At 43.0% G+C, this 18,878-nt stretch overlaps 1 protein-coding gene across 9 annotated transcripts in view; it reads left to right on the top strand.

The window, feature by feature from the left end:
• Positions 1-18,878, top strand: part of LOC144685938 (rap guanine nucleotide exchange factor 6-like) — a 412,496-nt gene that overhangs the window by 277,086 nt on the left and 116,532 nt on the right. For all 9 annotated transcript variants that reach the window (XM_078550986.1, XM_078550991.1, XM_078550990.1 and 6 more), the window contains one exon: positions 10,565-10,745. In XM_078550986.1, coding sequence (XP_078407112.1) covers positions 10,565-10,745 — 181 coding nt within the window. The remainder of the gene's footprint in view (positions 1-10,564; positions 10,746-18,878) is intronic.

Here is an 18,878-nt window from a genome sequence, read left to right as displayed (position 1 = left end):
TAGTCATGGCTTCACTATCCACTCACAGCTTAGAAAGTTCTACGGCTTTTCTTTCAATGTCACTTTTCCATTCAGCTGCTTCTTCAGCTCTTCAGTTTCTGAGTGAATGGGCAAAAATCTGGCAGATGGCATATAATGTGGGAAAAAGTGAATTTCCGAGGTGCAGAGGGATCTAGGTGTTCCAGTGCATGAGTCATAAAAAGTTAAGATACAGCAATTAATTAAGAAGGCTAATGGAATGCTATCCTTTATTACGAGAGGAACTGAGCATAAAAGTAAGGATGTTATGCTTCAGTTATACAGGGTGTTGATGAGGCCACATCTCGAATACTGTACAGTTTTGGCCTCCTTATTTAACGAAGGATGTTATTGATTGGAGGCGGTTTAAAGGAGGTTTACTAGATTGATATCTGGAATGAGCGAGTTGTCTTATGAGGAAAGGTTGGACAGAATGGGCTTCTTTCCGCTGGAGTTTAGAAGATGAAGGGTGACTTGATTGAAGTATATAAGACCTTGGACGGTCTTGACAAGGTGTATGTGGGAAGGATGTTTCCTCTTGTGGGTGAGGCCAGAACTAGGGGGCGCTGTTTTAAAATTAGGGGATCACCTTTTTAGGGCAGAGATGAGAATTGTTTTCTTTCAGAGGGTTGTGCAACTTTGGACACTCTGCCTCAGAAGGTAGTCATTGAATATTTTTAAGGTGGAGGTAGGTAGATTCTTGTCAGACAAGGGAATCAAAGGTTATTGGGGGTAGATAGGACTCTGGAATTCAAAACACAAACAGATCAGCCATGATCTGATTGAATGGCAGAGCAGGCTCAAGGGGCTGAATGGCCTATTTCTGCTCTTATTTCGTATGTTCGTAAGAGAGTTCCAAAGGTTTTTTTCTCATCTCCCTAAATGGGAGATCCCTTATTTTTAAACTCTGCCCCCTAATTCTAGTCTCCCCCACAAGGGGAAACATCCTTTCAGTATCCACCCTGTCATGTCCTCTCAGGATCTTATATGTTTCAATAAGATCATTTCTCAATCTTCTAAACTCTATTGCATACAGGCCCGTCCTGTCCAACGTTTCCTCGTAAGATAACCCTCCGCCATCCAGGTATCAATGGAATGAACCTTCTCTGAACTGCTTCTAATGTATTTATATCCATTCCTAAATAAGGAGACCAAAACTGTTCACAGTACTCCAGATGTAGTTTCACCAATGCCCTGTACAATTGTAGCAAAACATGCCTATTTTAATGTTCCATTCCCCTTGCTATAAACAACAGCATTCCATCACTTGCTGTACCTGCATACTAACTTTTCCTGAATCATGTACCAGGACACCCAGAGACCTCTGTACCTCGAGTTCTGCAATCTCTCTCCAGCTAAAGAATATGCTGCTTTTCTATTCTTCCTGCCAAAGTGGACAAGTTCACATTTTCCTGTACTATACTCCATCTGCTAAATTTCTGCTCACTTAACCTATCTATGTCCCTTTGCAGACTTCTTATGTCCTCTTTACAGCTTACTTTTCTATCTATCTGTCTCATCAGCAAATTTAGCAACCGTGTATTTTGTCCCTTCATCCAAATTGTTGATATAAATTGTAAATAGTGGAGGCCCCAACACTGATCCCTGTGGCACTTCACTGGTCACATCTTGCCAACCAGAAAATGACCCATTTATTCCTACTCTCTGCTTCCTGTTAGCTAACAAATTATCTATTCATGCTAATGTGTTACTCCCTACACCATGAGCCCTTATTTTGCATAGTAACCTTTGATGTGGCACCTTGTCAAATTCCTTCTGGAAATCTAAGTACAGCGCATCCACAGGTTCTCCTTTATCCATATTGCTTGTTACTTCTTTGAAGAACTCAAAAAAAAATTGGTCAAACATGATTTCCCTTTCACAAAAGTATGTTGACTCTGCTTGTTTGCATTGAGATTTATCCAAGTGCCCGCTATAACCACCTTAATGATCGATTCCAGCAATTCCCCTATGACAGATGTTAATGTAACTGACCTTTAGTTTCCTGCTTTCTGCCTCTTCCCTTACTTGAGTAGAGGTATTACATTTGCTATTTTTCAATCTGGTAGGACCCTTCCAGAATCTATAGAATTTTGGAAAATTAAAACCAATGCATCTACTATATCAGCAGCCACTTCTTTTAAGAACTGAAGATGAAGTCCATCAGAACCTGGGGACTTGTCAGCTTTTAGTTCCAATAATTTTCTCAGTAGCCATTCCTGGTGCTTGTAATTGTTTTAAGATTCTCCCTCCCTTTCACCTCCTGATTTACAGATATTTGTACCCTCAACAGTGAAGACAGGTGCAAAATATTTGTTCAGTTCATAAGCCATTTCCTTATTTTCCATTATTAATTCCCATCCTCTCTCTAGAGGACCATTACTCACTACTCTTTTCCTTTTTAAATACCTGTCGAAATTCTTACCATCTGTTATTGTTTCTAGCTCGCTTTCTCTTGTACTTTAATGTCGCCCTCCTTATTAATCTTTAAGTAATTCTTTGCTGTTCTTTATATTCTGTCCAATCTTCTGACCTGCCACTCATGTTTGCAGAATTAAATGCTTTTTCTTTCAATTTGATACTATCTTTAATTCCTTTAGTTAGCCACAGATGATGTGTCCTTCCCTTAGAGTCTTTCTTTCTCATTGAAATGTATATTTTTGCTTTGAGATTTGAGCTTTAAATGAACATTTCAGTGAAGATCAGTGAGCCCAAAGTGACAAATGTGTGGGATTTGGCATGGGAAAGAATATGGTAGCAGAGTTTTGGATAAGCTGGAGTTTACGGAGGGTGACACAAAAGAGATTGGTCAGGAAACTGTTGGAATAGTTACATGGGCTAACTAGAGGTAACAATAAAAGAGTGGGAAGAGAAACCATTCCCAGAAATGCCCTTGCTATAGTTTGATAGATAAGTGTGGAACAGTAAGAAAGCCTCACTGAACTGGACAATGGAAATGGGGCATTGAAAGAAGATGATGTGGTTGACCATGCCTAAAGCTGCATGGAGGTCAGATGGAATAGTACTCCAAAGAACGGTACCTAAAGGACATTTCCTTCCCTAAAGGACATTAGTGAACCAGATGGGTTTTTACAACAATTGATGGAAGTCGTCATGGTCACCATTACTGAGACTAGATTTATATTCCAGATTTATTAATTGAATTTAAATTCCACTAGCTGCCATGGTGGGATTTGAACCCAGGCCCCCAGAGCATTAGCCTAGGCCCTCTGGATCACTGGTCCAGAGTCATTACCACTATGCCACCATCTCCCCTAAGCTTTAGGTTGCAAGGACAATGATCGAGGGTGGGTTTTTGAGGAGGTGGATAACAATGGCTTTTAAAGGGTGAGGAACAGTAACTGAGGAGAAGTAACCATTTACCATATCAGTTCGCATGAGGGCCAGAAAGGGACATTGGTCAGCAGTTTAGTGTGAATCAGGGTCAAGATAGCAGGTGGCAAATCTCATGAACAACACGAGCTTGTAAATAGAATCGTGGGGTCAAGGAGAGAAATTAGATAACAGCAGAAGTTCAGGACTAGGACAGGGGGAATATTGAGCTAGGTTTGGGTTAATGGGCAAGGGGCGGACTGGAGGCTGGTGGCATGTGTGGTTGTTGTGGTAGAGATAGCTGAACAGTCTTAGTCTTCATGACAAAGAGTCCATAAGCTTCTTGTACCTATTGGTACTGCAGGTGGAGGGGCAGGAGTTTAAGGAGGGGCGTGTTAATTGAAAAAAGGAGCTGGGTGTTAACTTTGCTTTCTAGAGTTATCCTAGAATAGTGGTCTAGCTGAAGGAGAACAAGCCCAATTGCTTTTTATGTGGTTCCATAGACCTGGCAATTTATGGTTAAATCAGTTGTGTGCAAGAGATGCTCAAGCCTATGCCCCTTGGACTTGAGGAAGTGATAATGGGGGCCAAACAGGACTAAGACATAGTGTGGTAAATTCTGTCAACAAGAGCATCAAAGGTAGAGATGAACAGGTGTTCAACCAAAGTAATAACTGGGAAAATGTTGGGAATGGAAGGCCTAAGGCTTGGTAGTTGGAGCTTTAAAGTGTTGAGAGTGACTTTGAATGGAAGATTTTTGCACGGGTAGACAGAACGATGTAGAGATTAAAGGGGATAGAAGGCTGTGGGGGATAAGGGATGCTGTGAGGTGGCTGGAGATGGTTTTGTTTCTTATCATGACAATGGTGACCATGTGAAACGGCAAGATGGTAGGGATAGGTTGTGATTTTGGGTAAGAGAGTTGACATGGTGGAAGATGTTTAAGTAGCACAGGAAAGAAATGAAATCGAAGGAAAAAAACAAGGTAAATTGAGCTGCCATTTAAAATCAGGTCTCTCACTGACCATGACCTGGTGCAGGATGCTGATGTATTATGCCATAATTTTTTTCAATGATTTGTTTAATAATTTAGTATTTGACTTTGCCCACCACAACCTTCCAAGCAACCCGAAACAAATTAGTTTTACCAGCTACAGGTTAAGATGAAAATAAATCTGATGATCCATCAGCTTGATTTAATGCTTTTAAATTCCTTTATATGATCATTAAAATTTAACAAGACCAAGGTAATGATTACTAAAAGAGCAGAGGGCAGAATCAGCATCTAAGGGAATAATATCTACAAAGAAAGTGACAAATCAAAGAGTCACTCTATCATCATACACACAATAAAAGCTATCATTAATTATAGTAGAGATGGTATGAGAGCATTTAAATATACTGACATTAGCTGGCATCAAATATTAGTGTTAGCATTTTTAGGTTTTTTTATAATGTAATTTTCGAGGTGAGGACTGGCTGCTTTATGCCCTAAAACATGTCAATGCTGAATTATCTAAAAGCATTCGTAACATGCGCAGGGATCGAACAGCTGTTGGTTTTTCCATGTGGCGTCATTGACTTTCCCTTGTTTGGAAAGCAGAAGAGCAGAATACAGTGAATCTTGACTTGGGCTTTAACTGCCAAAAAATGTAGTGAAAAGTGAAAGAACAAGTGAATAGTAGTGGGAAACAAACAAACATATATTTTCCATTAGTTAATTTTAGCTATCTAATACTGTAGTAGAAAACAAATTGAAAAGTAATGAAAGGTGGCGTTGACAGTGCTATCAAGTGGCACTTACTCAGCAATAACCTGTTCAGTGATGCTCAGTTTGGATTCCACTCAAGCCTTGACCTCATTACAGCCTTGATCCAAATATGGACGGAAGAGCTGAACTGAACTCGAGAGGTGAGGCAAGAGTGAAGTAACCTTGACATCAAGGCAGCATTTGACTGAGTGTCATATCAAGCAGCTCTAGCAAAACTGAAGTCAATGGGAATGAGGGGTGGCGTGGGGAACTGTCCACTAGTTGGAGTCGCATCTAGTTGTGGTTGTTGGAGGTTAATCATCTCAGCCCTGGGACATGGCTGCAGGAGTTCCTCAGGGTAGTGTCCGAGGCCCAACCATCTTCAGCAATTCATCAGTGACCCTCCATCATAAGGTCAGAAGTAGAAGATTGCACAATGTTCAGTGCCATTCACGACTCCTCAAATACTGAAGCAGTCCGTGTTCATATGCAGCAAGACCTGGATGATAGTTGGTCTTGGGCTGATAATTGGCAAGCAACATTCATGCCACACAAGTGCCAGGCAATGACCATCTCCAGCAAGAGGAAATCTAACCATCTCCCCATAACATTCAATGGCATGAACTTTGCTGAATCCCGCGCTCAATCTCTTGGGCATTACCATTGGCCAGGAACTGAACTGGATGAGCCATATAAATACTGTGGCTACAAGAGCAGGTCAGAGGCTGAGAATTCTGGGAGAGTAACTCACCTCCCGACTCCCCAAAGCATGTCCACTATCTACAAGGCACAAGGCAGGAGTGTGATGGAATACTCTCCACTTGCCTGGATGAGTGCAGCTCCAACAGCACTCAAGGAGCTTGACACCATCGAGGATAAAGCAACCTGCTTGATAAACACCCCATCCACCACCTTAAAGATTCACTCCCTCCACCACGGATGCACAGTGGCAGCAGTGTGCACCATCTATGAGATGCACTGCAGCAACTCCTTGGTTCCCCTATCAAGGCTCTAACAGGGCTCCTTGGACAGCATCTTCCAAACCTGCAACCTCTACCACCTAGAAGGACAAGGGCAGCAGTTGCATTGGAACACTAACCCCTGCAAGTTCCCCCCCAAGCCACGCACCATCCTGACTTGGAACTATCTCACCATTCTTACACTGTCCCTGGGTCAAAATCCTGGAACTCCATCCCTCTCTAACAGCACTGTGGCAGTACTGACACCACATGGACTACAGCGGTTCAGGAAGGCAGCTCACCACCACCTTCTCAAGGACAGTTAGGGATGGGCAATAAATGGTGGCCTTGCCAGTGACACCCACCTCCCGTGAATGAATAAAATAAAATTTTAATGCTTAAACTATGCCATAAGTGTCAGGGGACTAAGCGCTCACACTGGATATCTTTTATAAAATACATTTAGATACCCTCATAGCTAATTTACAAAATTTTAAAAACTAAACTAAGAATTTATAAAATGGCTGAAGCTATGTCTGTCTGTGGCCCTTGAATAAAAGGAACAGTGGCAGTATCGCAGAAACTTGCACCTCGTCATCTCTGCAGACCCTAACGTCTCCCTGTGGGCTGCAGAGACCAAATTCAAAGAGAACTATACAAAGGTACCTACATTTCCTAACCCCACAACCTTCCTTTCAAGTCTTAATGGTTGTAACATGTAACAATCTCAGGGACCGAGCCAAAGGGGCGTACACTTTTTGTCAAAGCCATAGTGGAGAGGTGGGAGACATGTTGCATGAACCTCTAGCTGGTGAAACTAGTTATATTGCCTTGCTGTACTGAAAACTCAGTCTGCCATTTTAACATCTACAAGCAGCAACACAGCAAAGGGCTCTGCCCAGATTAAACACCTGGCCCCATCTACACTGCTACTGGAACTCCTGCACCATCGCCTACAAGACTGATTAATCTCTGCGTGCCTATCTCCTCATGTGAAGTCATCTCTACTGGAAAAGTGAATTATACAGCATTGGCTTTCAACTTGTTGACCTCCATGAAGGAATACCTCATTGGACTTTGATTCTGGACTCATGTGAAACAATAATTATTTTTTCTATGGTCTTTGCCCTGTAAATCTTTCTTTTCTCTATCCCTGTTTTAATGTATAAGTGCAAAGGAGGCAAAGTTACTACCCTCCTCCTGCGTTTGTGTGTGCAAAAGTAAACTAATCCTTTGAGTTCATCCTAAATAGAGTTTGCTGTGAGGTTATTTATAGAAAATTGGATCACACCAGAACTGAGAGGTTGGGAAAAAAGCCGCTGCTTATTGCATTAGATCAGGGAAGAAACCTGTTTTGGAAATGTGAATAAATACTTTTACACTCCAAATTCGAATATAACTATTAAAATTGAGAGAGTTTCATTTTTGGATAAATATAATGATGATGTTCACTAAGCTTTTTTCCATTCTTTCTCGGGACGTGGACGCCACTGGCTAGGCCAGCATTTTTATTGCCCATCCCTAATTGCCCTAGAGAAGGTAGTGGTGATTACCTTTATGAATTACTGCAGTCCATTTGGTGTAGGTAACCCCACAGTGTTGTTAGGAAGGCTTTTGATCCAGTGAAGTTGAAGAAACAGCAATATAGTTCCAAGTCAGGATAGTGTGTGACTTGGAGGGAATCTTGCAGCTGGTGATGTTCTCATGTATCTGCTGCCCTTGTCCTTCTAAATGGTAGAGGTTGCAGGTTTGGAAGGTGTTGTCCAAGGAGCCCTGGTGAGTTGCTGCAGTGCACCTTGTAGATGGCACACATTGCTGCTACTGTGCACCTGTGGTGGAGGGAGTGAATCTTGAAAGTGGTGGATGGGTTGCCAATCAAGTGGGCTGCTTTGTCCTGGATGGTGTCGAGCTCCTTGAGTGTTATTAGAACTGCACTTATCCAGGCAAGTGGAGAGCATTCCATCATAGTCCTGGCTTGTGCCTTGTAGATGGTGAACAGGCTTTGGGGAGTCAGGAAGTGAGTTACTCTCTGCAGGATTCCCAACCTCTGACCCCCTTTTGTAGCCACAGTATTTATATGGCTAGTCCAGTTCAGTTCCTGGTCAATGGTAATCGGCAGGATGTTGATAGTGGGGGATATAAGGAAGATAATGCCATCGAATGTCATGGGGCGATGGCTGGATTCTCTCTTTTTGGAGATGGCCATTGCTTGACACTCGTGTGGCGCAAATGTTACTTGCCACTTATAAGCCTAAACCTGGATATTGTCCAGTCCTTGATGCAAATGGGCACTGATCTCTTCAGTATCTGAGGATTTCCAAATGGTGTTGAACATTGTGCAATCATCCACGAACATCCCCACTTCTGACCTTATGATGGAGGGAAGGTCATTGATGAAGCAGCTGAAGATGGTTCGGCATAGGATCCTACCCTGAGGAATTCCTGCAGTGATGTCCTGGAACTGAGATGATTGACCTCCACAAACATCTTCCTTTGTACTAGTGTGAGAATAGATGTCATTAAAAATTTTGGGGGAAATAGTAGGAGCATTGGCCATAATCTTTCAGTTTTCCCTAGACTCAGGGGTGGTGCCAGTGGACTGGAGAATTGCAAACATTACGCCCTTGTTTAAAAAGGTTGTAAGGAATAAGCCCAGCAATTGCAGACCTGCCAGTTTAACTTCAGTGGTGGGAAAGCTTTGATAGGAAATTATTCAGGATAGAATTAGTAGTCACATGGAAAAATGTGGGTTAAATAGGAAGAACCAGCATGGATTTCTAAAGGGGAAATCGTGTTTAACTAACTTGCTGGTTTTTTTCAAGAGGGGTAACAGAAAAAGTCGATGAGGTTAATGCTGTTGGATGTGGTGTACATGGACTTTCAAAAGGCATTTGATACAGTGCCATGCAACAGACTTGTGAGAAAAGTTATAGCTCATGGAATAAAACGAACAGTAGCAACTTGGATGCAAAAAAGGAAACAGAGGGTAATGGTCAATGGATATTTTTCAGGCTGGAGAAAGGTTGATAGTGGAATTCCCTAGACATCGGTATTGGGACCCTTGCTTTTCCTGATTTATATTAATGACCTCAGTCTTGGTGTGCAGGGGGCAATTTCTAAGTTTGTGGATGATACAAAACTTGGAAGCATTGTAAACTGTGAGGAGGACAGTATAGAACTTCAGAAGGACATAGACAAGTTGGTGGAGTGGGCAGATAGATGGCAGATGAAGTTCAATGCAGAGAAGTGTGAGGTGATTCATTTTGGTAGGAAGAACATGGAGAGACAATATAAAATAAGGGGTAAAATTCTTAAGGGTGTGCAGGATCAGAGAGACCTGGACGTATATGTGCATAGATCATTTGAAGGTGGCATGACAGGCGGAGAGAGCAGTTAATTAAGCATACAGCATTCTTGGCATTATTAATCAGGGCATAAGAGTACAAGGAGCAGGGAGGTTATGCTGAGCTTATATAAGACACTAGTTAGACCTCAGCTGGAGTATTGTGCACTGTTCTAGGTGTCATGCTATAGGAAGGATGTGATTGCATTGGAGAGAGTGCAGAAGAGGTTTACAAGAATGGTTCCAGGGGTGAGAAACTTCAGTAATGAAAATAAATTGGAGAGGTTGGGACTGTTTTCCTTGGAGAGGAGAAGGCTAAGAGGAGATTTGATAGAGGTATTCAAGATCATGAGGGTCTGGATAGAGTAGATAGAGAGGAACTGTTTTCACTCATCAAGGGGTCGACAACGAGAGGGCACAGATTTAAAGTGATTTGCAAAAGAAGCAAATGTGAAGTGAGAAAAGGCTTTTTCACACAGCAAGTGGTTTGAGTCTGGAATGCACTACCTGGAAGTGTGTGGAGACAGGTTCAATCGTGGCATTCAAAAAGGCAATAGATGATTATTTAAATAGAAACAGTGTGCAAGGATACGGGGAAAAAACAGGAGAATGGCACTAAGTCATGATGCTCATTTGGAGAGCCAGTGCAGACACGATGATCCGAAAGGCTTCCTTCTGCTCCATAACAATTCTGTGATTCTGTGAATATTGTGTTCTTCTCTGTAGAAGGGTGTGTGTGTATGTGTTTATTAAGCTGGGGAAGACTACTACCTCCCACCCCCGCCCCCACCCCTGCCAAGTTGAAAACTTGAAAAACTCAACTAAGTTGAAAACTAGAATCCACAAGTCCAGCCATACTGTTTAAAATTTGTGACACCTCTTTGCAACCCTGTTTTAATTTCACTGTAGATTAATAAGCTTTTGATTTTGTGTTCAGAGGTTGAGTGTCTCTGACAGATGCTTGCCTACTGAGTAGAAAACATCATTTTGTAACCTTCTCATGCTATCATCTGTAATTGATAAAATTAGTATTTGATTTATTTAACAAGATAAGACAAAACCAGCAGTGAATTGCTCAAAAAATTTTTTAGAGAAATATTGTATTTTTATGGTACTTTGATACGGATGCAAATGATTAATGTAAAAGTATTCCTACCGCAGGCTACAGAGAGTGAAATGGGGGATGTGGATCTTACTGGTCTTCCGGAGACAGCTGTAGACTCTGAAGAAGAGGAAGAAGATGAAGAAGACATTGACCGAGCATCTGATCCATTGATGGGCAGGGATGTCGTTAGGGAGTGTCTGGAGAAGGACCCAGCAGACCGAACTGATGATGACATTGGTACGATTTAAGAAATTATCTTTCTCTCCTATCTTCCATTTTTACCCGCCCTTATTTTCATACCCGTTTTTATACACTTTGCCTGTCTGATGCTCTATTTACATTACAATTGTGCTGAATTTTAGTTCATAACAGTTAAAATGTCCACAAAAATCCAAAAATAGAGTGGCTGAATCTGCTTGTGTTATTTTTAGTGAGCCCACCCAAGTAGTTTGCCTTCTAGCAACGTTGCATCACTTTTTGGCTGCAGTTTATTCTTATATTGCAACTGAAATACCATGCTAGTGTGTTAACAAATATAGGGACTTTTTATTATAGACAGATAAACTTTAATGACCCTGGGTTTCCCTGGAGTCAAAACATGCCATGCTGACCTTTCTATTGTTGACACCCTGCACTTATCCAACTTATACAAACAATAGGAACAAGCATTTTAGTTTTTTGGGGACACTCTTCTGCCAGATCTCATTGTTGATTTCAGTAACTTGACACTTCAGCTATATGCTTCATTTTCTTTATGGTAAAGGGTGTTGGTCATATGTCCAAAGACATGAGGGGCAGGGAAATATTTTAAACCTTGATCCATTGTCAGACCACAGTGCTAGTAAGGGGTTGTAGGCACCTGTGCCCTTAACGTTGACATTTTTTTTCTGCCTGGAGTTGATATTTGACTTTTGGGTTAGTGTAGCATGCTGGTTGTTTGCTTGTTGCTGCAGGTTGCCAAACATACAAGCCCAAGTGCCTGATGCAACTCACGGCACTTGGGCTTGAGGAATGTTGGCCCATTGGGATGCCAGCAGTGGTTTGCAGATACCAGTAATTGCTTTGAGAGGCAGGGGAAGTCCAGGGAAGCAACAAGCCCAATATATCTTTGGGGAAAAAATTCCCCACAATTTTTAACATTTTCTGGCTGTTTCCTGATCGGAAGACCTGTACCTATTGGTTGGCGTGTCTGCATTGCAAGCTCCACCCCCTGTGTTCCTAATAGTTGCAGTGGGATCCTATTAACATCACTACAACCTTGACTTATATCAGAAAGAGGCCTGATGCTTTGTGTAAGCAGATACGTAAGCCGACCAGCAGTTGATCTCTACAAAATTATAGCAAGCTGATCGTTAGGGTTATGAGAGCAGGAAGGCTACCTACAAGTCCTGACTTAGGCTCTTGCTGCCCATAATACTAATTTTTCCAACTGAAAATCAGCCCACCAGTGTTTTGTTCACATTCATTTCTTACCTCCTGCCTTCTCAGTTTTTTCCCAATTTTTTTCTTTTCTTCACTTTTGCCATTTTCTTGTATTTTTGTGTTCTCTTCCATCTTGGGTATTTTGTATGTTCTTTTAATGTCTTTCCAATGCTTTACTGATTTCTATCATCTAACTCTTCTGTTAAACAGTTGGCAGGTCACTCAAAACATTAACTCCCTCTTTATTTTGCAATATTTGATGTTTTCCCCTCCATTTATTTCAATCCTACTATACTCTTACTTTGGGTTATCAATTCTGATTCAAGATATGCACCAAAAACGTTAACCTGTCTCCAAAATTTAATGAATTTTGCCTGACCTATGTATTTCCAACTTTCATCTATCTTTATTATGGATTTCCAGCATTATCAGATTTTTAAAATAACTTGCTCCTTTTAAAATTGATTGATATACTTAGTATTTATTTATTTTACCTGTAGTATTCATTCTTTTAGTTTCATGATACCTCTTAATTCCAAGCATTTATAAACCTCAGATTTGACTCAGTTGTAGCATTCTTGCCTTTAAGTTAACTGTCTTGGGTTGAAACCCCACACCAGAGATTTAAGCACAATCTAGACTGATACATCAGTGATACTGAGGAGTGTTGCACTATTAGAATACCTCTTTCAATGCGATTCTCCTCTTCTTTGAATAGTGCTGCGTAACAGTTTGCATCCACTTGAGTGTAACAGCTGAGGCATTGTGTGCCCTTCATTTGTATTCATCTTTCATGCCTTTGTTATCTCTAGACTCGACTATTCCAGTGCACTCCTGCTGGTTGCCCTCATCTTACCCACTGTAAACGTGAGGTCATCCAAAATTCTGCTTCCTGTGCCTTGAATCGCAGCAAATCTTGTTCTGCTATCACTCCTGTGCTAGTTGAACTACATTGGCTCCCGGTCAAGCAATGTCTTGACTTTAAAATTCTTATCCATGTTTTCAAGTTCTTCCATTGCCTTGCCCCTCCCTATCTCTGTAATCCTCTCCAGCCCCACAACCCTCTAGAGATATCTGTGCTCCTCTAATTCTGCTCTCTTATAATTGCTCCACCATTGATGGCCATGCATTCAGTTGCTTGGGCTCGAAACTCTTGAATTCCCTCCCTACACCTCCCTACCTTACTTTCCTCCCTTAAGACACTTTCTAAAACCTTCCTTTTAAACCCAATCTTTGGTAATCTGACCTAATATTTCTTTATGTGGCACAGCGTCATACTTTATTTTATAATGCTCCTGTGAAGCACCTTGGGAATTTTATTGTTAAAGGTGCTATGGTTGTTGCTCAGGTGGATGTAAGAAGTCCCATGGTACGACTTGAAGAACAGGAGAGTTTCATTGGTGTCCTGACCGAGCTTTATCCTGCAACCAACATCACTAAAACAGAATATTTGGTAATTTATCTGATTGGTCTTTGTGGGCATTGTGGTGCTATGAGCAAATTGGCTGTGGTGTTTACTTACCTTATAACAACAATTACGCTCCAAAGTACTTAAGTGGTTGTGAAGTGCTTTGGGACTTCCTGAGGTTATGAAGGGCACTATATTAAATACAAGTTTGCTTCTACCTGTAGAAGGAGAAAAACTGTGCCTATTGCTCGTTCATCTGTGGCTTCCCAAAACATTTTAAGACTCAACCGATAAAGCTAAAATAAGGACTTTTTCTCCCCTAGATGTCACATCCTGGAATCCTAATCTCAAGGTTTCACAAAAGTCCTGTACTGCATTTGTCCTTGTACCCATAGGTGACTTTTTATAAACTCAGTTTCAGATCCTGCTGGGGTCCCAGAATTCTTGTTTGGCTGTCCACTTCACATCTTTAGAATCCAGCTGTGCTGTCACTCAGAATGACCAGCTATGTAGTGAACTTGTACTATGTTACCTTCACTTCCCTTCCATACTTTCTCAGCCATTGAGCTACATTTTAAGGGGGGGAGGGGGCGTTTCCCCCCACCCCCGGGAAGGAAAGTTAGCTGGAAACCAACTCACTCTGTGCAAGGCTGCCCTGCAGCCATGATATGTTGTGGGCGGGCTAAATTGGCTCACAGTGGGACTTCCACCCCTCACTGGGGAGGAAGCCCCACCCTTGGAAGCTGCCGGCCAATCTGAGTGGCTAGCAGCTCCGTCAGCCCAAGAGCTGAGTAGTGGGTGCTTCCAGAACTGTAACCAGTCCCAAGAGGAAAGCCCAATGGATCCTGGAGTGAGGCAAGGCTGGGTATTAGATGGGGAGGGTTTGGCCAGGTTAGGGAGGGGGTGGTGGGTTGGTTTTGGAGAGCTGGTAGGAAGGAAGGGGGATTACTATCTTAGGGGGGCTGCCCCTGATGTATGAAGGCACCCCCCAAAGTTGGTAGCCACCCTCTTCCTTTCCACCCTTTTAAAAAGTTTTAAAGAAAATAGGCTGTCCACTACCACCTGCCTGCCCACGTCAACTATGTGTCGGCAGCATATGATTGGGCTTTATTGGCTTGTTAATAACCCTTAATCATTTATTTACATATGGCAAGTGGACTACTGATTTCGGCACCTGCCCACCAACCGTGTTATGGGGGTGAACTCAGGGTGGGTAGGGAGGAGGTTGGCTGGGCACCCGCCCTTTTTATGTGCCTGCCCCCTGCCACTCCACACAAAACCCAGCCCCTTGTCCCCGCCTCCCTGTGGCCCTGCCGCCTTCTGACCTGGCCACAACCCCTCATTGCACTCCATTGCCCCCCTCCCCCCATCGTCGTGTTCCCCCACTCTTTTCCCTACTCTATTCCTCTATCCCCACCCTCCCCCTCTTCCTGTCCTCCCCCACTCCCCGTGTGCAGCTGCATCTGGATGGCAGAATTCTCCTGCAATGCTTGGAGCATGTGATTTGATTATAATTGCCAATGTGATTTATAAGCTGGCTGGAGTATTGGTACCTGCTCAAACACAAAACTGACCAGAGAGGGTTCACTTTGAGATCTTTAACAACTCTCAAACCCTCTGATTTGAAATTTAGCTTAATAAATTCAATAAAAAGCATTTTATCTAAAACCACTGAATGATTAGTTTTAACTGTGGAAATTCACAGTTCTTGAAGGCAAATTAATGATTTTGAAGTGCCACAATTTCTCTATTACCAGTAGTAAATGCTATGTCAGAAGCAGGATATGTTATGTTCATTAACTTTAATGAATAATGCACACATATAAAACAGGAAAATTAGTTCTCAAATTCTCATTGAGCAATGGCCACAATTTTAGAAAGCAATCTAGAAGTGCCTCATGGTTCATTTGGTAGGTACACTGCAAATCTGGAACGTCACAGGTGTCATCTCTGCTTTGTGCTGAGTTAGTTGATCTCAGTGGAGTTAGTCATGTGGGGGGTGACAAATGACATCACCAGTCTAGGGAGTGGAAAAATCCTGCACCTCATTGCAATTCAGAATTGCTGTGGTAAAATGTACATTGACTAAGAGAATGATTGTGCTGGCTGTGCCAATGGATAGGTCAATTAGTCATTGCTTGCCATCTAGATTCTCACACAATGAATGACTGTTAGTCTGAAGTGCTGACTGCCACAAGCACATGTGGTGCCATACCCCAGCAGGGGTTAGTGCTTCTAGAAGTGTGAAGGTAAAAATTACAAGGAAAAGGTGATAGATTTTCTGTTGCAAGCTTTGGGTTCAGTTCCCTTATTTTAGTATCTATTTAACTGTAAAGAAATAAAATTACCTTTCACTCTTACAAAGAAGTAACATCACAAGAATTGGACCATAATCCAGAAAAACTGAAAAATAAGCAAGAAGGTCCTGCTGAAGGCCCTACTACTTAGGATATAGAGACAGAGACAGATCATTTGGCCCAGTCAGTCTGTGCTGGCCTTTATGCTTCACTCGAGCCTCCTACCTTCTTTCCTTATCTAAATATATCATCGTACCTCTTTATTCCCTTCTCCCTCATGCTTGTTTAGCTTCCCTTTATTTACATCTATACTATTCACTTCATCCACTGCCTGTAGTGGTGAGTTCCACATTCTCACCATTCTTTGGGTAAAGAAGTTTCTTCTGAATTCCCGATTGGATTTCTTGGTGACTATCTTACATTGATGGCCTCTAGTTTTGCCCATGTGAAAACATTCTGTTTGTATCCACTCTATCAAAGCCCCTCATCATTTTAAAGATCTTTGAGGTTAAAACTCGGCCTTTTTTCAAGAGAAAAGAGACCCAACCAGTTCATCCTTTCCCAGTCTGTATTTTTTTAAAAATTATTCTTTCATGGGATGTGGGTGTCACTGGCTAGGCCAACATTTAATGCCCAAACTTAATTGTACTTGAGAAAGTGGTGGTGAGTCAGCTCCTTGAACTGCTGCGGCCTATGTGGTGTAGGTACACCCACAGTGCTGTTTGGGAGGGAGTTCCAAGATTTTGTCCCAGCGACAATGAAGTAACAGCGATAAATTCCCAAGTCAGGATGGTGGGTGACTTGGAGGGGAACTTGCAGGTGGTGGTGCTCCCATGCATCTGCTGCCCTTGTCCCTTCTAGGTGGTAGAGGCCATGGGTTTGGAAGGTGCTGTCGAAGGAGCCTTGGTGAGAGCTGCTGTGCATCTTATAGATGGTACACACTGCTGCCACTGTGCATTGGTGGTGGAGGGAAGTGAATGTTTAAGGTGGTGGATGGGATGCCAGTCAAGCGGGCTACTTTTTCCTGGATGGTGTCTCAAGCTTCTTGAGTGTTGTTGGAGCTGCACTCATCCAGGCAAATGGAAAGTATTCTATCACATTCCTGACTTGTGCTTTGTAGATGGTGAACAGGCTTTGGGGAGTCAGGAAGTGAGTTACTCATTGCAGAATTCCCAGCCTCTGACCTGCTGTTGTAGCCATATTATTTATATGCCTGGCCCAGCTCAGTTTCTCGTCAACAGAAACCCCCAGGATGTTGATTCAGTGATGGTAATGTAATTGAATATCAAGGGGAGATGGTTAGATTTTCTCTTGTTGGAGATGGCCATTACCTGTCACTTGTGTCGCAGAATGTTACTTTCTACTTAGCAGCCCAAGCCTGAATGTTGGCCAGGTCTTGTTGCAAATGGACATTGACTGCTTCAGGAGTCGCTAATGGTGCTGAACATTGTGCAATCATCAACAAACACCTTCACTTCTGACCTTTTGATGGAGCGAAGGTCATTGATGAAGCAACTGAAGATGGTTAGGCACAGGACACTACCCTGAGGAACTCCTGCAGTGATGCCCTGGGACTGAGATGATTGATCTCCAACAGCGGCAGTCATCTTCCTTTGCCCTAAGTATGACTCCAGCCAGTGGAGAATTTTCCCCCTGATTCCCATTGACTCCAGTTTTGCTCGGGCTCCTTGATGCCCACTCGGTCAATTACTGCCTTGATGTCAAGGGCAGTCACTCTCACCTCCCTTTGTGTTCAGTTCTTTTGGCTGTAATGAGGTCAGGAGATGGATGGCCCTGACGGAATCCAAATTGGGCATCAGTGAGCAGGTTATTGCTGAGTAAGCGCCGCTTGATTACCACTGTCAACGCCGCCTTTCATCACTTTGCTGATGATCGAGAGTAGATTGATAGGACAGTAATTGGCCAGGTTGGATTTGTTCTGCTTTTCATAGATAGGATGTACCTGGGCAATTTTCCACTTTTCCGGGTAGATTCCAGTGTTGTACCTGAACTAGAACAGCTTGGCGTAGCTAGTTCTGGAGCACAAGTCTTTCGGTTACATTGCTGGATTGTTGTCAGGGCCAATAGTCTTTGCAGTAGACTGTGTCTTCCGCCATTTCATTATCACGTGGAGTGAATTGAATTGGCTGAAAGACTGGCATCTGTGGGGACTTCAGGAGGAGGCCTAGATAGATCATCTGCTCGGCACTTCTGGATGAAGATGGTTGCAAATGCTTCAGCCTTGTCTTTTGCACTGATGTGCTGGGTTCCCCCACCATCGAGGATGGGGATATCCGTGAAGTCTCCTCTTGTTAGTTTCACCATTCATGACTGGGTGTGTCAGGACAGCAGAGCTTTGATCTGATCCATTGGTTCTGGTGATGCTCAGCTCTATCTGTCGCATGCTGCTTCCACTGTTTGGCATGCCAGTACTCCTATGTTGTAGTTCACCAGGTTGACACAGGTATGCTTGATGCTGCTTCTGGCATGCCCTTCTGCACTTTTCATTGAACCAGGGTTGATCCCCCAGATTGAGGTTAATGGCAGAGTGGGGAATATGTAGGGCTATGAGGTTACAGATTGTGGTTGAGTACAATTCTGCTGCTGATGGCCCATAGCGCCTTATGGGTGCCCAGTTTTGAGTTGCTAGAAATGTTCAAAGTTTATCCCATTTAGCACAGTGGTAGCACCACACAAAATGATGAAGGATATCCTCAATATGAAGATGGGACTTCGTCTGCACAAGGACTGTGCGATGGTCACTCCTACTGATACTGTCATGGACAGATGCATCTGTGACAGGTGGATTGGTGAGGACGAGGTCAAGTAAGTTTTTCCCCCTTGTTGGCTCCCTCATCAGCTGCTACAGATTCAGCCTACTAGCAGCTATGTCCTTTAGGACTAGGCCAGCTCAGTCAGTGGCGATGCTTCTAAGCCACTCTTGGAAATGAACATTGAAGTTTCCCATGCAGAGTACATGCTGTGCCCTTGCCACCTACAGTGCTTCTTCCATGTGGTGTTCAAAATGGAGAAGTACCGATTCACCAGCTGAGGGGGTGAGTTGGGGGTGGTGCGGTTGGTGGTAATCAGCAGGAGGTTTCCTTGCCCATGTTTGACCTGGTGCCATGAGATTTCATGGGGTCCAGACTCCTTGTTGAGGACTCCCAGGGCAACTCCCTCCTGACTGCGTACCACTGTGCTGCCACCTCTGGTGGGCCTGTCCTGCCACTGAGACAGGACATA

This window comes from Cetorhinus maximus, chromosome 10, assembly GCF_964194155.1.
Source record: "Cetorhinus maximus chromosome 10, sCetMax3.hap1.1, whole genome shotgun sequence".
Classification (NCBI taxonomy): Eukaryota; Metazoa; Chordata; class Chondrichthyes; order Lamniformes; family Cetorhinidae; genus Cetorhinus; species Cetorhinus maximus.
This window is presented reverse-complemented; position numbering and strand designations above follow the sequence as displayed.